General features: G+C 40.1%; 1 protein-coding gene across 2 annotated transcripts in view; it reads left to right on the top strand.

Moving 5' to 3' along the window:
• LOC134205527 (activating signal cointegrator 1 complex subunit 2 homolog) overlaps nt 1–25,163 on the top strand; it is a 29,706-nt gene extending 4,543 nt beyond the window's left edge. The window contains exons 2-4 of one of the 2 annotated variants that reach the window (XM_062680815.1): nt 9,776–9,954; nt 24,224–24,479; nt 24,547–25,163. In XM_062680815.1, coding sequence (XP_062536799.1) covers nt 9,943–9,954; nt 24,224–24,479; nt 24,547–24,938 — 660 coding nt within the window. In that variant the 5' untranslated portion in view covers nt 9,776–9,942 and the 3' untranslated portion in view covers nt 24,939–25,163. Of the gene's footprint in view, nt 1–9,562; nt 9,955–24,223; nt 24,480–24,546 lie in introns of those variants that run through there. The other variant, XM_062680814.1, reaches the window with a different exon arrangement.
• Nucleotides 25,164–26,058: the final 895 nt, after the last annotated feature.

Here is a 26,058-nt window from a genome sequence, read left to right as displayed (position 1 = left end):
AAAGTTTAAAAAAAGTTAGCCCCCCCTAGAATTTTTCATTAGTTACGCCAATGGTTATGCTTCAACAAGTTGAGGATCATTAAACATACAGATTATTTGGCAAAACAAATCATTTAGCTGACCATTCGTATAACACAAGATTAGCTTGTTGAAACTTTTGTGCCCAAAAAAGTCGAGAAAACTTCTAATCGAAGAATTTTCTAGGCTGAGGAAGGCCCCCCAGAATATTTTTTTCATTCGTATATTTATTTAGTAGGCACTCTGTGTTCTCACCCGCTACTGTGCCGTGATCTACTGTGGTACTCTGCTCTACAGAATCCACACAGAATCTATTTTTAGATATCCATAATTAGGTTCTGCAGCGTCTGAACGTAACCTCAATCCGGTGACAAGTCAGTAGTACTTCTTGTTGGACTCAGGGGCAGCCAACCAATCACGAACTCGACCCTTGTCGGAGTCAGTGGAAAGTACTACTGAACTGTCGAAAAAGTTCATTCGACGAGGACCGAATTCATTCGTGACGTCATGCTGCAGAATCTTAATCGTCATTGTTGTCGTTTCCAGTCCGTATCATCGTGTGTCCATTGTGTTCATTTGTCCATGTGGTGAATCCAGTGATCGTTGCCATTAAGTACGTTGGAGGAGTGCATCCGAGAAGAACAATTTTGTCAGTCGTCATCAGGCAGCCGTATCGATGAGGCGCATTCCCCAAAACGCCACCGTACGGACTGCGCTTCTGGCGACTGACTAAGGTTTGGTGGAGGTGCTGGGAATCGAACCCATGATTATTCGCTTATAAGACAAACCTGTAGCCAACTACGCTACAGGACCCCCCATATCTCAGAATATGTAGAAGAAGTTTTCGAAATTGCAATTGTCCCTTACAAATCTTTTATTATAGCTTGCAGACGGGCCGGATCTCCTATCTTTACTTGGTTAGGAAAAACGTTTTTATGAATAATCCTTTATTTCCTCTTTTTGCCTTATACCGAGAAAACATATTCATTTAAAAAAGGCATTATATCCTCCCTTCGCGACCAGATATTTGATGTAATGAAGGCATTACCGCTTCCTTCGCATTATACCGGGCAGACAAATTCATTTATAGATAGCATTACTCCTCCCTTCGCATTATACCAGACAGACGCGTTCTTTTAAAGAAGACCTTATCAACTCTTTTAGCCTTATACAGGACAGATACATCCATTTAAAAATGGCTTAACCCTCCCTTCGCCTTATACCAGGCAGACTCGCGCTTTGAAAGAAGGCATTATCAACACCTTTTGCCTTATACCGGTCAGACGCATCCATTTAAAAACGGTATTATCAACACCTTTCACCTAATACCGGGTCGACTTATCCATTCAAAAAGGCGTTATCTTTCCCCTTAGCTTTATACAGGGTAGATGCGTTAGTTCATAGAAGGGACTAGCTCCTTTCTTGTCTTTATTCCGACCAAGTGTGTCCATTTCAAGAAGGCATTCTTTCCACCCTTTGCCTTATACCGTCCGGATGCGGTCATTCAAAGAAGCATTACCTTCTTTCATTGCTTTAAGTCTCAATCCAAAAGAATTTAGACCGGATTGCATGTAATTAAGCAGAATTCAGTAAATAATTCAATGATGAACATTTTAACTGAATTCTGCCAAATGGCACCGCACGGAATGACTTTTGGTTGAAAGGTACATTCTGCGAAGTGTATTTCGGAAAAACTTGAGTTCCGTGAAACGTATTTCGGAGATTTGGTACATTTCACGGGATGTCTTCGGCGAAATAGTATACAACCCTTTAGAAAATGGGGAAGGGTCATTTGGACGAATGCCACTAGGCTGAAACCCATCTGGCTGAAACCCATCTGGCCGAAACCTATACGGACAAAACCCATCTGGCCGAACTAGTCATCGCCGGCTGAATAGGTCATTTGGTCGAATAGGTCATATAGGTCATGACCTCGGCCGAATAACTTGTTTGGCTTAATAACTTATTCGAACAAATGACATTTTCGACCAAATGACTTTTCCGGTCAAATGAGCTTCTCGACCAAATGACCTTTTCGGCCAAATGACCTTTGCGGACAAATGGCTATTTGGCCAAAAAACCTTTTCGACCAAACGACCTTTTCGGCCAAATGACCATTCCGGCCAAATGACCTTTTCGGCCAAAGGGCCTATCCAGCCAAATGACCTTTGCGGCCAAATAACCTTTTCGACCAAATGACCTTTTCGACCAAATCACCTTTTCGGCCAAATGGCCTAATTAGCCAAATGACCTTTTCGGTTAAATGGCTATTCGGCCAAATGACTTTTTCGGCATAATGGCTATTCGGCCAAATAACCTTTTTGGCAGAATGATCTTTTCGGAAAAATGGCCTATTCGGCCAAATAACTTATTCGGCCTAAAAACTTTATTCGGTCAAATGACATATTCGGCTATATGACCCTTTCGGCCAAATGACTTTCGACCTAGTGGCCTTCGGAAAAGTGACATTCGGCCGAGCAGTATTAGGCCGAACGGCCCTTCCCCTTATAAAATAGTAAGAGCTGGTCCATACTTACTTGATACTTGATGAGCTACACAGAAAAAAATAATGAAAAGTAAACGGCGCGTAAAACTTGATATGCGGAAATTTACACTATTCTACGCGGAAATGGACCTCTTCCTAACAAGTTGCTTACAACTTGCTAACAATATTGACGATTCACGTCAAATATTATATACATTTAGGCTATATCACGCGTGGAATTAAGCTAATAATGGCGTTCCATTTATGTGCATGATCTTTAGCGTAAATTTCATTGGATTTTTCTATCTGTGTACAGCTCTTCGATGAACCTACGCCGAACGGAGCATCCTTCTCCACTGGACACGATTCTGGGCCAATCGCTTCCAGTCACCCTGAACATTGATCGCCCTCAGATCCTCCTCAACTGCAAAAATCCATCGTGTACGCGGCCTTCCACGAAGCCTGCTGCCTCTTCCGGGTTCTCTACTAAATATTATCTTCGCTTAACGTTCTTCCGACATTCGAACAACGTGACCAGCCCACCGTAGTCTGCCGTGTTGTATAAGCTTAATAATATCCAGCCCTTTATACACCTGGTACAATTCGTGATTCATGCGACGCCGCCAGATACCGTTCTCCTGTTTACCACCGAGTATTGTCCACAGCACCTTACGCTCAAATACTCCGAAAGCTCTCCGATCAGCCTCCTTTAACGTCCATGTTTCATGGCTGTATAGGGCCACCGGAAGAATCAGAGTAGTATACAGCGCGAGTTTTGTTCTCGTTTGCAGACTACCGGACTTAAGCTGGTTACGAAGTCCGTAATAAGCCCTATTGGCAGCTGCAATACGCCTTTCCACCTCGCGGATAACATATAATAATCTTCCAAGATACATAAATTCTTCTACCACTTCAAATTCTTCACCATCCAGCATAATTTCGCTACCACCACCATGTACTTTGTTTTGCTGGTATTGAACGTGAGTCCAATCCTCGCTGTCTTCCTCTTAAAAAGCACAAAAGCCTCTTCCACGGCACGGGGATCAATCCCGATAATATCGATATCGTCCGCAAATCTCAGGAGCATATGCGATCTTGTGATAATGGTACCGGTTCTTTGCAGATCAGCTCTCCTAATCGCTCCCTCGAGCGCTATATTGAACAGTAGATTCGAGAGTCCATCTAAGGTAACAAACGACGTCGATATTTCATCCGCAACCCTTAAACTTGATTTCGATCCGTCCAATGTTATACGAATCAGCCGTATCAGTTTCGCCGGAAAACCAAGCTCAAGCATTTATTTGTTTATTTATTTATTTATCTATTTATTTATTTATCATCAGACTAAGGCCAGGGTGGCCTGTGCTGCACATAAAAAACTTCTCCATTCAGCTCGGTCCATGGCTGCACTTCGCCAACCACGCAGTCTGCGAAGGGCCCGCAAGTCGTCCTGCACCTGATCGATCCACCTTGCCCGCTGTGCACCTCGCCTTCTCTTTCCCGTCGGATCGTTGTCGAGAACCATTTTCACCGGATTTTGTCCGACATTCTAGCTACGTTCCTGGCCCACCGCAGTCTTCCGATTTTCGCGGTGTGAACGATGGATGGTTCTCCCAACAGCTGATGCAACTCGTGGTCCATTCGCCTCCTCCACGTACCGTCCGCCATCTGCACCCCACCATAGATGGTACGCAGCACTTTCCTTTCAAAAACTCCAAGTGCGCGTTGGTCCTCCATGAGCATCGTCCTGGTCTAGTGTCCGTAGAGAACTTCCTATCATGTACTTCGTCTTCGACGTGTTGATGACTAGCCCAATCAATTTAGCTTCGCTTTTCAGTCTGATGTAGGCTTCCTCCATCCTCTCAAAGTTACGTGCCATGATATCAATGTCGTCGGCGAAACCAAATAACTGGACGGACTTCGTGAAAATCGTACCACTCGTGTCAATCCCTGCCCTTCGTATTACTCCCTCCAAAGCGATGTTGAATAGCAGACACGAAAGACCATCACCTTGCCGTAACCCTCTGCGCGTTTTGAAGGGACTCGAGAATGCCCCTGAAACTCGAACTACGCACATCACCCGACCCATCGCATCATCGCTTTGATCAATCGTGTCAGTTTATCCGGAAATCCGTTTTCGTGCATTAGCTGCCATAGCTGGTCCCGATCGATTGTATCATATGCGGCTTTGCAGTCGATAAAAAGATGATGTGTGGGCACGTTGTATTCGCGGCATTTCTGCAATACCTGACGTATGGCGAACACCTGGTCTGTGGTAGAGCGTTCACCCATAAATCCCGCCTGGTACTGCTCCACGAACTCTCTTGCAATTGGTGTTAGTCGACGGCATAACATTTGGGAGAGTACCTTGTAGGCGGCGTTCAGCAATGTGATTGCGCGGTAGTTGCTTCAATTCAGCTTATCGCCCTTTTTGTAGATGGGACACACGACACCTTTTATCTACTCCTGCGGCAGAACCTCATCCTCCCAAACCTTGGTAATCATCTCCTGGTAGTTGGTCAACTCCAGGAGCTTTGTTATTCTTCAGCCGGCCAATCTCCTCCTGGATTTTCTGGAGATTCGGAGCCGGAAGTCGCATGTCATGCGCACGTGCTCCGTTGTCTGCCATATCGCCATTCAAATACTCTTCGTAGTGCTGCCGCCACCTTTGGATCACCTCACGCTCGTTTGTAAGAAGGTTCCCGTTTATGTCCTTACACATATCGGGCTGTGACACGTGGGCCTAACGTGAACGGTTTAGCTTCTCATAGAACTTTTGTGCGTTATTAGCGCGGTACAGTTCCTCCGTCTCTTCACGGTCACGATCTTCCTGCTGGCGCTTTTTCCTCCGGAAAATCGAGTTTTGTCTGTTCCGCGCCCGTTTGTATCGTGCCTCGTTAGCCCTCGTGCGGTGTTGTAGCAATCTCGCCCATGCTGCATTCTTCTCCTCAGCTCACATTCGCCGTCATACCAGTCGTTTCTCTGATCCGGAGCCACCGTGCCTAGTGCAGCGGTTGTGGTGCTTCCAATGACGGATCGGATATCTCTCCAGCCGTCTTCAAGAGATGCTGCGCCTAGCTGCTCTTCCGTTGGGAGTGCCACTTCCAGCTGCTGCGCGTAGTCTTGGGCTAGTCTACCGTCTTGTAGCCGCCCAATGTTTAGCCGCGGCGGACGACTCCGACGCGTGTTGATCACCGTCGAGAGTTTTGAGCGCAGACATACTGCAACGAGGTAGTGGTCGGATTCAATATTCGCACTGCGGTAAGTGCGTACGTTCGTGATGTCGGAGAAGAATTTACCGTCGATTAGAACGTGGTCGATTTGGTTTTCCGTTACTTGGTTAGGTGATTTCCATGTGGTCTTGTGGATATTCTTGCGGGGGAAGAAAGTGCTTCGGACTACCGTTCCGCGGGAGGCTGCAAAGTTTATGCATCGTTGGCCGTTGTCGTTCGATACGGTATGCAGACTATCCGGTCCGATGACCGGTCTATACATTTCCTCCCTTCCTACCTGAGCGTTCATGTCACCGATGACGATTTTGACGTCCCGCAGTGGGCATCCATCGTATGTCTGCTCCAGCTGAGCATAGAACGCTTCTTTCTCGTCGGATCTCCCTTCGTGTGGGCAGTGCACGTTGATGATGCTATAGTTGAAGAAATGGCCTTTTATCCTCAGCTTGCACATCCTTGCGTTGATTGGCTGCCACCCAATCACACGCTGGCGCATCTTTCCCTGCACTATGAAGCCGGTTCCCAGCTCGTTGGTGGTTCCACAGCTTTGGTAGAAGGTAGCCGCCCGCTTTTCCACACTTTCTGTCCTGTCCAGCAGATTTCCTGCAGCGCTACGACATCGAAGTTGCGGGGATGTAATTCATCGTAGATTATCCTATCGCAACCTGCGAAGTCTAGCGACTTGCAGTTCCATGTTCCAAGCTTCCAATCGTGATCCTTTATTCGTCGCCTAGGTCGTTGCCGATTGTATCGAGTCGTATTATCTTCTATGTCGTTCGTAATAGTTGTTTTAAAGGCGGCTTATTGGGCCTGCGCAAACCTCCTGTCTCGTCGGAGGGCCGTCGTGTCAGGGCTGTTTAGCGTCCCACCTAACACCAGGACTTGGGCTTGTGCGCTTTGAGCGGCACACGGTCGCTTTGGCGGAGCCTACTTGCGGATACATGCAGATTTTATAGAGGTTTCAGGGCCCACTGTCAAACCCCACCACATCCTAGGCAGGCGCCACAACTCGCAGATGGCCTGGGGACCCAGCCAACAAATTGGTCCACATAATAAACTTTTAGTTCTGTTAAGTGCACTCTTACCCGATATAAAATGATTGTATAAAATGCATAGATTCCCTCTATGTGAACAAAAGTGGAGGCCATATACGTACAAATTAGTGTCATGGTACAATGACATATACGACGTATTCTGACTTCAATTGAATATATAAACAATCATGATGTTTTTCTTCAGAGATCGCATATGCTCAGTCATACAGTTGCATAACAAGACTGTTACAACTTTGAAATCTAGAATAGAGAAAACAGCATGTATGCTGTATGACTGATATATCATATTATCAAAAAAAGAATTTCTTGTTATTTTATATGCAATAAAAAATATTTCTTAGATCAGAACTGAATTAAATCATCATGGAAAATGTTGTGGGCTTTAATGCATATATCTGTATTCTAAACTTAACCTCCAGCTCCCAGTTTCGATGCTCGGACCTTCTCATTTATATTATAGGACGCTATCCGTTCCTCCACGTTCACGCAGCTGTAAATCCATAATTTATACTTGATGGTAATATAGGATCTACGAATATAATCTGTAACAGACAACGCATTGCACTTTATATAACTTTATTTTGATGGTTGCATCAAGCAACATATGCGATTTGACTGAACACAAATACAATTTCATGTTACCGTTTGAACGATTCCTGAGTTATGAACTGCAATGTTTCCAATCTATGAGAATTGTCCCAAAAAATCATTTTCAAAAACACTGCACCATAAATATTTTATTTTTTAATATTGCTTTGTATACTCCATGATGTTCTGAATTAAAACCTATAAAAAGCTCAGGGTATAAGAACTGATAGTGAACATTGGGCTGAATTTCATTTTTCTGTTATTAGAAAATGCCTTACATTGTGTACGAGCTTGCATATAACTCACAGAAGTACTCGAATTCTAAACTTGTTTATCTTGGTGAGGTATCGCGAAGTTTATTCTGGAGTGGTAAAATAGGTTTTTTTTTCTGATTTAAAATTTTGTTCTAATTTTACAAATATGAAGCAGTGTATGGATTAATTCTGCATTTGAACGGTTCTTGTTTTTATTTGCCATTCAGACTTTCAACAGTTTGGCTGAAATATTGGAATGATTTATAATAAAGAACAGACGATAACAATAATGTTGTGGAAAGGTTTATTTCCAAGTGTAAAAATCTGGCCATAAAGAGTGAAAAAATGGGAATGGGTATGGGATGTCAGCTAATAAAAATGAAAGTGGATAAAATCGGAGACAGATAAAATCAGGATGTTATAAATCGGGTCTGTACTGTATATCTTTTTCCGTATCGGGTTGGGAGTCCTAGTTGGGAGCTATTAATCCTAGTTAGCAACAACGGAGTTCTATATGGACTATTATATCGTACATCAGTTTTTTTAGTGAATATCAGGCTTCTTCTTAGTGCTAACCAGTGGAATTCTGGAAACTTTGTTTGTTCCTGCCTATTCACTGAATGCTCAAAAATAAACAATCAATACGCTCTTTAATACACTAAGGGCCGTTTTCTTCACCTCCGCTTAACTCTTAAGCGGTGCTTACGTTTAAACCGGGTTTAAGCACTAAGCGGAGGTGAAGAAATCGGCCCTAAGCGACAAATAAAAGTAAGTATTGTATTGAAAATCGTGCTAAAAATCAAAACTCCAAATAGCAGAGTTGAAATATACAATATACATGAAATTATTATTACAAAGGACTTTATAATCAAGTCTCAAATGCATTATAACTTCAGGTGGAATTAAATACAATTGTAGAATTATTCGCGATATGTGATTCCATTTTGAGTTTAAATTGCAATTTATACAACTAACGATATAGATTATAATTTGATCGTTAGTTTGCATTATATGTGACCTTTGTACAATTTCCCATGACTTTCGTTTGATTCATATATGATTGCGATTTGATCGGCGAACATATATGATTTTTTTTGTACATTCATATACGATTGCTGGTTTGCTGGGGAGGGATCGTCAAGCCCTTGGACACAGTCCCTGCTGCCCCGAGCTCAAGCTCAAGCTCAAGCATAATTTGCCATAATTCATTCCGTTTCACTGAATCGTACGCTGCCTTGAAGTCAATAAACAGATTATGTGTCTGCAAGTTGTACTCCGGGAATTTATCCTTAAAACCGCGTAAAAACCAACGCCATCGAGAATCGATTTTTCGCGGTTTTCACGGGCCTCCCGATCATTAAAAAAAAGCGAAAAAATGCTTTTCATAAAATCGACCCAAGTGTCCCTATTTCTATTTTTTTGCGTAACAGACCCAAGAAGTCAATAGCTTTTTGACCCTATAAATGCGGACCTGTGGCTTACTTAGAAAATAATAAGAAAATAATGGCTGCTGGTTTGTTGGTGATACTGACATAATTGCGTTTAGCATTTGTTCTATACAATGCTTATTATTTATTCTCATGACATTTTAAAAAAGCATCAAAGGTACGTATAACGTACTAAGCCACGAGATTACATCTCTATCTTTATTGAAATGCTCATTTGTAAAACAAGAGTCAGGATAATATTTTTTATATATTTTAATACATTCTTAAATTATGACTTAATTAAGAAAATCCAATCGTCAAAGTCATCACATAATTCCAACCCATCATGGTAGCTAGTATTGCCCCGATGGGTCGTATTGCACCTATCTACCCTACTCCTTCGCCCGGGACAAGAATTAGAGAGACCATACGGCGTGAGAGTGCAACTACAGTTGGTCGCAGTGTCCCTGTATTAGTTCCTCGTATAAAAGCAACTGTCCATTCTCTGCGTGCGAGCTGTTAGTAAACAAACCTTTATCGCTGTCGACCAGCATTCGCAGTTGGTGAACTCGATCCGGATCCACTTGTTGGATAGCGAAAGAACCCGCCACTCGTCCAAAGTATCGAGCGCGCGCACGGCACCATTCGAGGCGTGTTAGAAGTTTTGAACTGGGTAGTGATCGTTCCGGTGATAGATTTTTTTTGCGTTTCAATCCAGGAAAGGAAAATAGAAGAAAAGTGCCCTCAATAGCATCGAAATAAACGTTCAGTGAAGCAATCGGTGCAGGAAAACCTCGTGCATACAGCAAGGACTCATCGTCATTCATCTTTTGCGGCTTTTGTGGCTCATACTTTATTGATTTAATTAAATCAACGGATTGGAAAATGAACACTTTGGTAAGTACTTTTGGCTGTGAAAAAGCATACTGTGAAAAGAGTGATAAAACATTAGGACGGCTTGCGGTATGGTATCTATTCTGAAAATCCTTGTGAATGGAATATTCTCAAGCAGGAATGGGTTGGGTTCGTGCGGTGGAGTGTCGTTAAAAATTACTCTCTGCTTGAGTTTGTGCATGACGTTTCATTCTGTGGCTCATCACAAATCCAAAGCGTGGTGGTCTTCCGAATGAGATAGAGCGGGGAAGTTCACTTGAATATAAACGGGATTTGTTGAAGAAGTGGTTCTCCTGATGCGGTTGAATGCTATCTTGAATGCGAAGAAAAGCGCAAAGTAATGAGAATATATGATGGTGAATATTAATTTTCGTTACACATTGTGGGTGTTACCGCGTAGGTATTTCAACGGTTTTGTTAACTGAAATTAAATCACAATGTGAATCGTTCATTAAATAATGTGACTCGTTATATGGAACATTCAAATGCAATGATGAAGAGTTATACGTTTTATGTGATGGCCATGCACATGTTTCTTAAGTATAAATAAATGTGGGTATTTGGTGCTGATGAACTGTTCGGAAGCATGAGATGATTCCTACAAACATTTGTTATCATATTCACGAATGCAAAAAATAAAGCTAAATGTGACATTATATTGCAATAGATAGGTATTTAAATAACTACGAAGAAAATTTTAAATTTCGTTTCATTTCGTTGAACCGAAATATTCTTTACAAACAAAAGATGTAGTGCACATGTTTAGCGTGGAAGAATCTAGATCCATGATTCCGGGTTGGGGTTTTCGGACTCAATAGCAGCCGCTAAATTTTAGAGGCCGAGGGAGGTAATAAATCCTTCACATACTGTGCATATGTGCATTCGGTTTTCAAATATTGTATGTAATTAATGCGCGTTTAACGTTGAGTAGCACCTGAAAATAAGCAATTAACTTTGTTCAACCAATAAATAATCAAGTAAGCATTTAAGTACTCATAATTATTCGAAAATATAATGTATCTAAAACTACAAATATTATTTTACAAAAAAAATGTGATGTGTCGACCGAAAACTGACAAGAACGATTTTCATTTTTCTTACATCATTGATGCCATTCTAGACCAACATTTGAGAAGGGCGTAACAGCCAACATTTATTCCTTCTGATTCTTCGTCTACATATAAAGCTATATATGGGGACAAAGAATCAGAAAGAATAAGTTTTGGCTGTTACGCCCTTTGCAAATGTTGGTCTAGCATTCTCAGTTTGTTTTAACATCATGATAGAAACATGTATAGGTAATACCTATGTAACTTTTACTGCAATCACCATTCCATTTTTTGTTTCCGACTACAACAGCCTGCTGTAGTAGCGATTTGCCTATTTCGGAGGTCGACCTGGAAGCTACTTCAATCGACGACGAAGGCTGGGTTGTCATGGTTCCGGGCTTTTCTCGCATCCCGGCAGAGCAGTCAGACAATAGCGGGGAAATTCAAAGCAGAAAATAATATTTTCACGGGCATAATTGTGGCCTTTGTCTGCGATCTCGCATACACTGTTTTCTTTCTCTAATGAGCGGCAGGATTTACCATTCGGGCAAGACGGAGGTGATGATTTTAATCAAGGAAACGAGCGCAGGTGCTAGCAGCAGAATTTTCACCTTGCTTTAATTTGTGCGCGTTATGTTCTACTGAGGAGCAGCTGCTTCGAATTTGCAAATTAATTTACCGAACATCGTTTCGCGCGAATATGGACCAACCATTTATTTGTCTCTCGAGAATGAATGTATTTAATAGAGTAAATTAACTTACGGAAACACATATTGTCACTTTACCAGGTTTTATAGCTATATACTGCGTGCATCAGTCACATCTGTATATGGATGCCATATACATATGGGACTGACTTGCGATTCACGGCAATATACCGATGGAAAAATCTTATTGCATGTTTTTGCATATGTTTGGTTTATATTTTTTTCTCCATGATTCATATATTGAGTAACATTGTGAATAAAATACAAATGTTGAAATTGAATTTATTCTACATTGGGTAATGTTATCGTTTTTTTCTTTATTTAAAATAAAAAAAAACAAATTTAAAAAAAGAAGTCATCAAGACTGAATCGTAGAAAAACTAAAAATTCGTAACACTATTTACTTGATTTCACGCAACATAAGGATCATCAAGCGTTCCTCGAGAATGCATCTATAGGAAAAAAAATCCATATTCGTACATGCGTACCAAAGCTGATCTCGATCGATTGCATCATATATGCGACATTGAAGTCGATGCATAGATGATGTGTGGGCACGCTGTATTCGCGACATTTTTGCAATATTTGGCTTACGATGCTATATTTGTCTTTATGCTGGAACCGCTGCTAACGGCGTCATTTTGTGAGAGCTGCTGTGCGGCCTTGTGTCTTTTTTTTTTTTTTTTTTCAGCTAATTTTATTTGCTAATTATCTAATACATACATTCATCTCTTAGACTAGGTGTTCCGTGTTTTCTTAACACTATCATCCTTATTTGCTATGTTACGCTTTTAGTTATTATTAATACATTTCAATTGCCTCTGGCAGTTAGAATTTTTTCCTCTGGTTGAATTGAACCATGTAGGAATTACAATGATTTCAACTTAAACTAAACTTAACCTATTTTATACTAAGGGTACAAGGAGTTAATCGTTGCAATAGAAGATTTTTGTCTAAAATTGGAAATTATTTTGTTGGACATTTGTTGCAATGTCTCAATATTAGAAATTCTATGAAGTTCATTGGTACTATACCACGGAGGCAACTTCAGAATTATTTTCAAAATTTTATTTTGAATCCTCTGGAGTGCCTTCTTTCTGGTATTGCAGCAACTAGCCCATATTGGCACAGCATACAACATGGCAGGTCTAAAAATTTGTTTGTAAATCAAAAGTTTGTTCTTAAGACAAAGTTTTGATTTTCTGTTTATAAGTGGATATAGACACTTAATATATTTGTTACATTTGGCTTGAAGGCCTTCAATGTGATTTTTAAAAGTTAATTTTTGATCTAGCAGAAGTCCTAAATATTTAGCTTCGCTAGACCAATTAATTGGAACCCCATTCATAGTGACAATATGTCTGCTAGAAGGTTTCAAATAAGAAGCTCTCGGCTTATGTGGGAAAATTATAAGCTGAGTTTTGGAAGCATTCGGGGAAATTTTCCATTTTTGCAAGTAAGTGGAGAAAATATCCAAACTTGTTTGCAATCTACTACAAATGACACGAAGGCTTCGCCCTTTGGCTGAAAGGCCCGTGTCATCTGCAAACAAAGATTTTTGACACCCTGGTGGTAAATCAGGTAAGTCAGAAGTAAAAATGTTATACAATATGGGCCCCAGTATGCTGCCTTGGGGGACACCAGCCCTTACTGGTAATCTATCAGATTTAGTATTCTGGTAGTCTACCTGCAGTGAGCGATCTGATAAATAATTTTGGATCAGTTTAATGATGTACAGAGGAAAATTAAAATTCATCAATTTTACAATCAAACCTTCATGCCAAACACTGTCAAATGCTTTCTCTATATCAAAAAGTGCAACTCCAGTCGAATATCCTTCAGATTTGTTGAGCCGAATTAAGTTCGTAACTCTTAATAACTGATGAGTGGTTGAATGCCCATGGCGAAAACCAAATTGCTCATCAGCAAAAATAGAATTGTCATTAATATGAACCATCATTCTATTTAAAATAATCTTTTCAAACAGTTTGCTTATTGAAGAAAGCAAACTGATTGGGCGATAACTAGAAGCCTCAGCTGGATTTTTGTCCGGCTTCAAAATTGGAACAACTTTGGCGTTTTTCCATTTATCTGGAAAGTATGCCAATTGAAAACATTTGTTAAATAAATTAACCAAAAAGGATAAAGAGCTCTCAGGAAGATTTTTGATAAGCATGTAGAAGATACCATCATCACCCGGGGCTTTCATATTCTTAAATTTTCTAGTAATAGATCTCACTTCATCCAAATTAGTTCCCGACGAAGGTCAAAAACATTCTCTTGATTGATAATGTCTTCGTAACTCCGTGTAACCTGATCCTCAATTGGACTAGTGAGACCTAGACTAAAATTATGGGCACTCTCGAACTGCTGAGCAAGTTTTTTTAGCCTTTTCACCATTTATTAATAAAATTTTATTTCCCTCTTTAAGCGCTGGAATTGGCTTTTGAGGTTTTTTAAGAATTTTCGTTAATTTCCAAAAGGGTTTCGAACTGGGATCCAACTTCGAGACATTATTCTCAAAGTTGGTATTTCTCAGAATAGCGAAACGTTTTTTAACTTCATTTTGCAAATCTCGCCAAATAACTTTCAACGCGGGATCGCGAGTTCTTTGGTATTGCCTTCTTCTCACATTTTTAAGACGGATCAGTAGCTGAAGATCGTCGTCAATAATAATGGAGTTGAATTTAATTTCACATTTCGGAATTGCAATGCCTCTGGCTTCGACAATTAAATTTGTCAAAGATACGAGCGCATTGTCAATATCACTTTTGGTATCCAAAGGAATATTAACATCAAAATTCCTATCGATATATGTTTTATATAAATCCCAATCAGCTCTATGATAATTAAAAATAGGGCTGATTGGATTATAAATGGCTTCTTGTGAGATTTCAAATGTCACAGGAAGGTGATCAGAGTCAAAGTCAGCATGAGTAACCAATTGGCCACACAGCTGACTTGAATCCGTTAAAACTAAATCAATTGTAGAAGGATTTCGGCTGGAAGAAAAACAAGTTGGTCCATTGGGATATTGAATAGTATAATATCCCGCAGAACAATCTTCAAATAAAATTTTACCATTGGAATTGCTTTGAGCATTATTCCATGAACGGTGTTTGGCATTGAAGTCACCAATTACGAAGAATTTTTGTTTGTTGCGAGTTAGAATATGAAGATCAGCTTTCAACAAACTCTTTTGCTGCCCATTGCATTGAAAAAGCAAGTAGGCAGCAATGAAGGAGAATTGTCCAAAATTTGTTTCAACAGAAACTCCCAAGGTTTCGAAAACTTTGGTTTCAAACGAAGAAAATAATTTATGTTTGATACGTCTATTAATGACAATGGCGACCCCACCACAGGCGCTGTCAAGACGATCATTCCGGTAAATAAAATAATTTGGATCTCTTTTGATGAAAAGACCAGGTTTATATGTGTTTCAGTTATAATGGCAATTGGCACATTATGAACTGATAGGAAGTTGAATAATTCATCTTCCTTACCCTTTAAAGAGCGGGCATTCCAATTTAAAATTTTCAAAGAAATATTTGGATCCATTAAAACGAAGTCCAATAACAATTCTTTGAGTAAATTTGATACCAACCTGAACTGCTTCAGTTTTGGTATTTGCTTTGAACATTGCATCAATCATGTGATGCAATTGTTCATTAAGAAAATCAAAATCGGAAGCAGACATGCTACCTGAGTCGTCAAAACGAACATTATTTCCCGTTGAAGAATGGGTATGAAAGTCATTCATCGTCGGTAAATTTTCGGAAATAAAATTTTGCCTGCCTGCAGCGATGCTAGCATAGGAGGACGTGTTTGAAAAATTAGAATTCGACGAACTGCTCGTTACCCGTTGAGAGATAGGAGCAAAATTTGTTCATTGATTGTGGTGGGTATGAATTACTCGACCGGAAAATAATTGCGGATTTTGAGTGTTTGAAATATGTTTACCCGGCGAATCTGGGATCCTATTGGAATTTCCCGTCATCAATTTTGCACGTGAAGTCAAAACTTTTTTGCGTGAAGGGCATTCCCAGAAATTGGATTTATGATTGCCCCCACAATTAGCACATTTAAATTTATTGGAATCTTCTCTCACAGGACAGGCGTCCTTGGCGTGAGAGGTTCACCACAAATCATACATTTAGCATCCATGTGGCAATGTTTAGTTACGTGTCCCCACTTTTGGCACTTACGGTACTGGGTGGGGTTTTGAAAATTTCACCCGGGCCTGCGGAAATGTTCCCATGTAACATGGACATGGGACATAATACAGGCCTTTTCCAAACTTTTCATATTATTTAGTTCATTTTTGTTAAAGTGAACTAAATAAAATTCTTGAGAAATACCCTTCTGGGAAGTACCAGAGCGAGATTTCTTTTTCATCTTAATTACTTGGACTGGTGAAAATCCAAGTAATTCAGAAATTTCAATTTTATTCTCATCCAGTGATTTGTCGTCACTAGGGAGACCTTTCAAAACGACTTTGAACAATCGCTCAGTTTTGTCGTCGTATGTGAAGAATTTATGGCGCTTCTCAGTTAAATACTGAAGAAGACGTTTGCGATCGTCAAAGGATCCCGGCAAAACGCGGCAGTCACCCTTCCTAGCAATCTGAAATGAAACCTTGATCCCCTGAAGGTTACTCAAAATCTCATTCCTAAAGCCAGAAAACTCGGCAACAGATACCACAATTGGCGGAATCCTTTGCTTTTTCGCATGAATCGAATCACCTGGGCTAGAGGTAGATTCGATTTGCTCAATTTCATCATTAATTAAATCAAACTGATTGCTCAGTTCGATTGGAGAAGAATTATTTCCGATATTAGAGTTAGAAGGAATATCTGAATTCTCCAGCTTCCTTCTATTTTTTCCGCGGTTTGGCAGGACGGTCTTGAAACCTTGTTTCTTAGAAGGAAGTGGAGAATTCAAAGACTCCCCCTTACTCTTGTTTTTATTAATACTCATTGCTGAGCGTGGAGACGTGACCTTCTAAGAGGTTTTTTTCCCAGAACGGTGTCCCTGCAGGATAACCACCGCTTGTCGGAATTTTACTTCCGCAAACGGGTCCAACGTAAAACGAAGGCACGGGTCCTTGCAAAGATCGTAACGGGATCAGTGGGTACAAATAGCGCTGAGAAGCACTGTTGAAATTAAAATAGCTTCGGGTAGTATTAAAAACTTCCTTCCGCAAAAAGAGAAAATAGAACCGCACAGCACGAAAGCACGATGCGGTCTGAACACTATTTACTTGATTTCACGCAACGTGAGGATCATCAAGCGTTTTTCGAGAATGCATCTATAGGAAAAATCCATATTCGTACATGCGTACCAAAGCTGATCTCGATCGATTGCATCATATATGCGACATTGAAGTCGATGCATAGATGATGTGTGGGCACGCTGTATTCGCGACATTTCTGCAATATTTGGCTTACGATGCTATATTTGTCTTTTCGATAGAACCGCTGCTACCGGAGTCATTTTGTAAGAGCTGCTGTGCGGCCTTGAGTCTGATTTTCGCGAAGTCTTGATTGAACTGAGCACAAGAGACCAGCCCGTAAGTTGCAACGATTTTGATGTCTGTGCTTGCGATGCACGTACGGGATTGATTAGTTTATCGATTTTTAAAAGTGCCTGGCGAATTTAAATTTTTCAAAAGTGCAATTCCTTTAATGCATTGCTTTTAATTAGAGTCTCCATTTCCCGGCCGTTTTCGCTGTCCCGGGATTCGGGATGAAAATTCTTGGATATCCCGGGAAATCCCGGGATCCCGGGAATTTTCGATTTTTTAAAAACATTGTTTTTTTGTTTTATTTTTTTTTCAAAGTTTAATCATGAATCGGTTGAATCCATGAATCCATGAGATCCATGAATCGGTTGTATAAGTCGCGTGGCGCCGTGGGATCATGATTTGACTGCGTTAATCATGGGTAGCGTCGTACCGAAGTCCTGAAGGAACTCGGACCAAAACATAAACGTTGAGGACAAATAGCTCAGGATGACTAGCTCGGTGTTAATAGGGCCGAGAAGATTAACGAGGCGTGCACAAATGATAATTAAATTACGCGTAAAATAGAATCGCAAAATAAAATAAAATTGAAAGGCAAATATAAGCTTTATTTGATTTATTAAAACTATTTTCACATTAATCAATTAATTAAATCAATTTAGATTTAAAATTAAAACTTTAATTTTTGCGTCTTTTTTTGTGCTCTAAATATGTGCATCAAAACGAATGTGAATTTACAGAGAAATGCTGAAATATGCATCGGATAGTGTGCGACTCATCATTGTAGATGGAAGATAAGCAGGAACTCCAGTTAGATGTATCTGCTCTTTTGTAATATTAAGGAATATTGTTAGCTAGCGATATATTGTAGATACTTGTTGTTTAAATATCAGATAGCTGCAATTGCTGGGAGAAGTATCAGTCAGTAGACCGCCGTCGGGTAAAGTAAACTCTAGTCTTGTGTTTTCTTTGTGAAGGAGTTCCCCTTGGCGTTGGGCGTTCAATGCAAATAAAAATTGTAAGCATACACACTATTAGTAAGCCTGAAGTAAAAAAAGATTTTTTGTCCCGGGATTTTCGGGATTTCAAAAATAATATCCCGGGAATCGGAAAATCCCGAATTTTTTTAAATTCCGGGATTTTTCGTCCCGGGATGTCCCAGGATGGAAACTCTACTTTTAATAGCTGGTCAAAATCTTGAGGGGTTCGTTTACCCATTGATACCAAAATCTCGCCCTCGTGCGGTGTTGCAGCAATCTCACCCTGCATGCTACATGCTTCTTCTCCACTAACTCCTCACATTCGCCGTCTTACCAATCGTTTCTCTGATCTGGGGACATTTTGGTTAATGTAGCAGTTGTGGTGCTTCCAATGGCGGACTGTATATATCATCAGCTTTCTTCAAGAGAAGCTACGTTTTGATGCTTCCCCGTTGGGAGTGCCACCTCCACCTGCTGTGCGTAGTTTTGGACTAGTCTACCGTCTTGTAACTGTTCAATGTTTAGTTCGTTCGTTGTGCGTTATGAACTTGTCGAGAGTTTTGAGCGCAGGCATACTGCAACGAAGTGGTGGTTTAATTCCATATTCGTACTGCGGTAAGTACGTACACTCGTGATGTCCGAGGACCGTTCATTGGAACGTGGTCGAACTGATTTTCCATTTCTTGATTAGGTAATCTCCATGTGGCCATATGGATATTTTTGCGAGAAACAAAAGTGCTATTGGCTACCATTCAGCGGAAGGCTGTATAGTTTATACGCCTTTGGCTGTTGAAATTCAACATGGTATGCAGACTGTCCGGTTCGATCACCAGTCTGTACATTTCCCCCTTCTTATTTGACAGTTCATGTCGCCTCGTGTTGGTGCCATAGATTTAGTAGGAGGTAGCCGCTCGATGCCTACTTTTTCACACCTTCTGTCTTGTCCAGCAACTTTCCGACAGCTTCAGGAAGTTGCGGGATGTAAATCATCGTAGATTATCTTATCGCAACCTGCGAAACCTAGCGACTATCCGTTCCATGTTCCTAGCTTCGAATCGTGATCCTTTATTCGTCGTATGGGTCTTTGCCAATTGTGTCGAGTCGTATTAGTATTAGTAATCTTCCAGACATCTAACAGTGTTAACTAACAAATCATTGAAAGGCTATTCAAAATGTTTTTATGGAAAGTTCAATTGATCAATTTCAATTTTTTTGCGTGGAACTTCACCGCAAAGCTCTCTGCCACATATTCAGATAATAATTTGGTATAGCCATGTTTCCATACGACTAGGCCGGTGTAATCTAAATTGGTTTACGCAATGAAAAAAAAAACACGAAAATGAACTTTGCTGCAAAAACATCAACCGACGATAAAACGAAACCGGCAAAAGGCGATTAACCCAACCAAGTGTTCTGCAATTTTTTAAGCCATTATAAGCCGCCTACTGAAGCGTCCGGCAACCATTCGACATCAATCATATTTCCGGAACGTTTTCAACTAAAGGCGAATTGGGTTTCATCAGTTCTACTTCAAGAACGGAAGTACATTTCAATCACTGCCGATAAGTACAATCAAAAGCAAACAATCGGTGTCTATTGAATAAACGTAAATTATCAGTGGAAGGTTTTCAGAAATTTGCTCAATTAATTTTTATTCTACTGTGGCTACTCAGTGAACGATAAAATTATGCTGAGGGTGCAAAGCCGGATGATTTTTTTTATCAAGCAGGGTCATGCGATTCCTGCGAAGCTCATCACGACGCACACATTTACCGGTGCACTGAATTTTCCTACAGAGTACGCTGGTTATTAATAAACAATTGTTTTTCCCCCCATTCTCACTATCTGCCTTTCGGGGAGGAGTAAGAATTATCCTTGTTTTGTTCTGAGTGAAGTTTAAATTCAACAACATTGAAAGCCTGTTGACTATTATAACAAAATGGTTCATATTTGAGTTGGACATTCTATTTTAAATGGAATGACAGATTAGTTTTAAATAATTCAACAACATGCACTTTCGAACCAATATACAATGGATATTATTTGGAAATATCATGTTTGTTCTTGTGGCACTTATTAGTATTAGTATTAGGTAGTAAAATTAGGGACTCGTGTTGGATATTTTCTAAAATTTTCCAGAAGGAATATTATTATGGTTTTCAACTAATTTATGATTTGGTATTGTCGCATTCAATAATAAATTTGATAATGCATCTAGAGCAGCGGTTCTCAACCTTGGGTACATGTACCACTGGGGGTTGCTTCGCTAGTCGCAAGGGGTATGAAGTTTTTATACATGTTGACAAGATGTTTTTACTTCAACTATCTATCCTGTCTTGATAAGATAGTTCACACGCTATCAGCCAAGCCGTTCCTGGGTGGACGTTAGGTAAAATAACAGCGATTTCAATTTCGTGTTGTTCTTCAATGGCCCTCTGCTTACGTTTCAACTTCTATTCAATTTTCATACTTGTCGCTCGCTTGCGATAACTTTCAATTCTGTGCTTCATCGTGCTTTACAAACATGCTCCCTTCCACTTTGAGCTTAGGTAGTTCGATCTCACCGATAAAAGCCAATGAAAATCAATCAATAAATACCTAGAGGTGTATTCATCTTGATCAAAAGCGCGAAAATCTGATGAAATTTATTGAAGAATCCATGCAAAAACATTTGAGGATCCTTTGACTAAATCTTTGGAAAAATCCCTCCTAGATCATATTTTCAAATACAAATTGAAACTTCTTATTCCTGCAGATTCTTTGGTGTTTTCAATTTTAAACAATCTTCTCGAAAAACTTCAGAAAAAAAACTTTTGGAAGAGCTCTCGTTAGAGATATTCTGTCTCATTTTAGAAAATAAAACCTCCAGGATCTTCAGAAAATCAGGCAATATTATCGATTTACCACCTTTGACCACGATTTGAAATCGTCACAAAACAAATCTTTGCCAGCAAAAATGGCCATAAGATCAGTCAGATTGTCTGTGAACAAAATTGTTTGATTTCAATAATCACATTATTTTCCGAAATTGAGTACTATTATTCATGCATATTTTCATGATTTGGCTTTGAATTAACACAAATTTAAATTAAAGATAATGGCGACGATTTTTAAGGCGATTAAAAAGTAATCGGCGCGTTTTGTAATTAGCAAATCTGACAATATATAAAGCAAATATTCAATAGCTTCAAAACCATCGTAGTAGGCCTAATGCGAACTACAACTGACAGCCACATTATTAGAAATCAAAGCAATCGGGAAATGTATCGTCAGTCACATGTAGTGAACCATCTTTGGCATAAGGTGTTTCAAGAGGCTCCCGTATGCCTACAGTTAGAATAAAATCCACAAATTTCTCTGTTATTGCGAGGATCTGCTTTGGAGAAGTTTTAAAAGAAACATATCGAGAAGCACATAAAGAATTTGTTTTAATTTCAAATCGATTAAATAAACGAAAATCATATCTGGTGAGTATTTCATGAATAAATTGTAATATCAATGCACAGGAGAAACTCTGAAGAAACCGATTGCAGAAGAAGTTTTGATAAATTTTATGACATGAATATTTTTGCGGAGGAACAATTCAGAATCCCAGAACAAGCAGAAAATTTATAAACCAAAGGCTTTTTCAAATTAATTGAAATTCTATGTATTCTGCTCGGATCTATTAATGTTTATTGAAAATCAAGATTCAAAGGTGTCTGGAGGATCGCTCACTCGCGTTCAGCACATTAAGGATCTTGGCGTTATTCTGGATAGCGGACTGACATACAGACCTCACAACGAAGACATTGTAGCCCGAGCTAATCGTCGATTGGGTTTTATTTTCAAAATTGCCGGCGAATTCCGTGATCCGTTATGCTTTAGATCACTGTACTTTTCCTTTGTGCGATCAATACTGGAATCATCCGCTGTTGTTTGGTGCCCTTTCCAGACCACATGGATCGCTAGAATCAAAGCCATTCAACGGAAGTTTCTAAAATACGCTCTTCGTACCCTAAGGTGGCGTGATGCGACGAACTTGCCACCGTACGAGGAGTGGTGCCGGTTGATTAACATCGAACCACTAGAGTTTAGACGGATCGCCGCTCAAGCTACGTTTGCTGGGAAGCTGCTCACGGGTCACATCGATTGTCCAATACTACTGTCGCAGTTAAATCTATATGTACCTGAAAGACCTCTTCGTCAACGTCTATTTTTGCTTCTAGAACCACAGACTAGCAATTATGCACTCCACGAACCAATTTGATCCATCAGTCGCCGCTTCAACGAAGTCTTCGATATTTTTGACTTTAATTTACCAGTTGACGTGTTCCGTCATCGGTTACTAGTCTTTTTCCGTATTGCTGATCGTAACCAATCAGTTTAACTAATATTCATTTAGACATTCATTGTCAGTTGAATCATTTGAATTAAATAAACAAATAAATATCAGCTCAGCTCAGTGAAAATTTAAAAAATAGTCTCGTTGGAAGCCCCCAAAACTATTTGATAAACAATAGAGGTTTTTATTCAGGACAACTAACCGTTTAAATATCTTTATGGATAGAAGCCAAATGAAAATCTAATAGCTATTCTTACCTGTTAGATTTCAAGTACATAAAGGATTTAAATAAAAGCGTATTTCGAAAAGAGTATGAATCCCTAGCGAAAATTTCCGGAGGAATTTCTGGAGGAACATCCGGATGAATTTTTGGAGGAACTTCCGGAGGAATTCATGGAGGAACTCCCGGAGGAATACCTGGAGGAACTTCTGGAGGAATATCATGAGGAGGAACTTTTGGAGCAGCTTTCGGATAGCTTTCGGACCTTTGAAGTTGAAATTTACGGAGGAATTTGTTGAAGAATTTAGGAGAACTCCTTATGCATGAAATTAAATCACGCCGCCGCGCCGTCGCCGTCGATTACCAACGGCGTGAAGCCGTCGCTGGCTGAAAATTATTTAGGTCGCTGCCCCCGATAAATTTTCAATCGGCGCACAGATCTATTGAACAGATCTCATAAAATAGTTAAATTTTCTAGTCGTCTCCGTTAAGTGATAGACACGCCCAAGCCTGTCAAACAAACGCAACAAAAAATAGCAGGAAACTTTCAAACTCTCTATGGAGAATTTCTAATCTTTTAGGTTTTCAGCCATTTAGTTAAACTTACTGTTATTCTTCTTCTTCTATGGCTCTACATTCCAACTGAAAATTGCACTGCTTTTCAATTTAGTATATTGTTAGCATTTTTTCAGTTATCAATTGAAAGCTTTTCTATGTCCGTCATTGCATGAGTATGTATCTTGTATGGCAAGTGCAATGGATGAACTATTCCAAAGGTGTTGAGAAAATTTCTAACCCGAAAACATCCTAGACCGGATCGAGAATTGAACTCGCCATCTTCGGATTGGCAATCCTACACCTTTGCTCGCAAGGCAAACTGAAGACCCCAGTTACCCATTACTAATTACTTTCCACTTATAATACATACATATCCTTACCCCAGAAAATGACACCTGTATGTGTATAGATTTGGCATCTACTTACCCAATGGTTTCAAAATCGACCAACAGCGGGTAATACGGATGGATTGAAAATATGCAAATCATCTTCCTTCATTAAAATGCAAATTCAAGGGAAGCCAGCACTTGAAATTTTGCGTATATTCATGTCACACAGCAATCCGCGTTTATGTTTTGCTTCAAACTTACCAGCGATTTTTCGTCTCTCTATCAGGATGCAAACGTGACCATTCTCATACATTTTTATGGAGAAGCACATGGCGCAAATACTTCGTAAGAGCAACGTTAATCGGAGTTCAAAAATAGTACATGTATTTTGCGGTCTGGAATCACTTTAAATTCCTTTCCATTTACATTTTGTCATGTACCGGAAAAAGCAAATTGAAAGAAAACATCTACCTCGCTTTTTCCTCACAGCATGGAACTTCACAACATTCGACCAAAATAGTTGTCGCCTTAATTGAAAGCTTTCCTAATCCTGGTTGTTTTTTCTCGTTCTCCACCTCCAACAGCTCATATTGTCCGCACTTGTGACAGTCATCGCAGCACAGAGGGATTACACCACGCCGGTGCCCATCCTGAAGCAGATTAACCGACACAACGAGGACGGAAGCTACAGCTACGGCTATGAGGCAGCGGATGGCTCTTTCAAAATCGAAACCAAATATCCAACTGGTGAGGTGCAGGGCAAATACGGCTACGTTGACGACGGCGGAAAGCTTCGTGAGATAGAATATGGAGCCAGTAAACGAGGATTCGAACCGGCAGGTGCGATATCGACCTAAAATATATATTCTTTCAATTCAATTTGACTGATGTTATCTTCCCTTTTTAGGAACGGATATTAATGTCCCCCCACCGACTTTGACCAACAACAACTATCCCCCACTAGGACCAAACGAGGAGGATGATGGTCAGTACCGCGAGGACCCAAGCGTTTACTACAAGGACTCACGATACAACTCCCGGCCAGCTACGGCTCCTGCTTACCAGCCTCGCCCAGCGCCAGTCCAGTACAACTCGGCACCACAGCAGTACTACCAGAACAACGTAACCCCAGCTCCAGCTCCGGCTGCTCCAGTCTACCAGCAACCTCAACACCGGTTCCAACCTCAGCAGCAGTATTACCAACAGCCAGCCCCACAGCAGCAACGGTCGGAATACTGGCATCCGAATGCTCGGGTGGACATCAATACCGGATCGTATTCACTCAGCTACACCGGCTAACTTAGCTGAGCCAAAACTGGTGCGTGAGGGTGTGTGAGTGTGTCCCTAAGTCAATTTACCGTGTATGCCAAGCGCTTTACTTTTATTGTTAATGAACTTATCGTAGAAGTGACGTTTATGTACTTTTCTCAATTCTGCGCTACACAGCTGATTCTGCTTCAGTTGAGATGAGTTTTCAGGGTACATCTTTATCATAATAGAATTAAACGCCTTTTACATTTTTAACGTGTTTTAGTTAATTGGATAAAAAATCACCTAATTCCTGTTCAATTATGGAAATTATAATTCCACAGACGTATCTCATGAGCACCGAAAGACTTTTTCTTCCGATGCAATGTGATAATTCTAGACCAACATTTGAAAAGGGTGTAACAGCCAAAATAACTCTTTTTTCGCAATGTATGTACACAGAAAAAAACTTGAATAATCCACCTAGCGGTGTTAGTACCTTTTTCGTGCAAAAAAAATATTTTAAAAACATTAATGAGTATTTTTTAGCGGGTTTTGAGCGTAACAAATAGTATGTTGGCCAAAAAGTGTGCTTACAAAATTTGTACACATTCACACATACAGACATCACCTCAGTTTGTCGAGCTGAGTCGATTGGTATGACTATCAAAAAATAATTTTTGGAGTGATCGTATACCCTTTTAGCACAACTTTGTTGTACGAGGAAGGCAAAAATGAAAACTACTCAGCGTGTTGGGTCTTTTCCAACAAGTTTGCCCCAAATGTATGTAATTTCTATAGCATTATGTCACTAAATCGTCTAAATAGTGACACAAGGCAATTGAGATTGCTAACATTCAGGTGAAAGTATTGTTCAAATCTACGCTCTTTTTGGCATTCCCTTTATGTACATTACTTTCCGTTAAAATTCCAACAAATTTTTCTATATGCGTGGACAAGGAATCAGAAAGCATAAATTCTGGCTATTAAGTCCTTTTTACATGTTGGTTCAGAGTTGGTTAAATACAGCTTCAAAGTGCCTCATCTGCGTCAGCAAAAAATCAAGCCTGTAACTACGTTATGAGTGGACCTTCTCATCGAGTCCCATCGGAGAGGCATATAAGAAGAAGCCGTGCAAGTAACACAGCTGAATCTTAACTACTGTGCAACT

Source organism: Armigeres subalbatus, chromosome 1 (assembly GCF_024139115.2).
Source record: "Armigeres subalbatus isolate Guangzhou_Male chromosome 1, GZ_Asu_2, whole genome shotgun sequence".
NCBI classification, from domain to species: Eukaryota; Metazoa; Arthropoda; class Insecta; order Diptera; family Culicidae; genus Armigeres; species Armigeres subalbatus.
The sequence above is the reverse complement of the archived record's forward strand: the minus strand, read 5'-3'. Positions and strand labels throughout refer to the sequence as shown.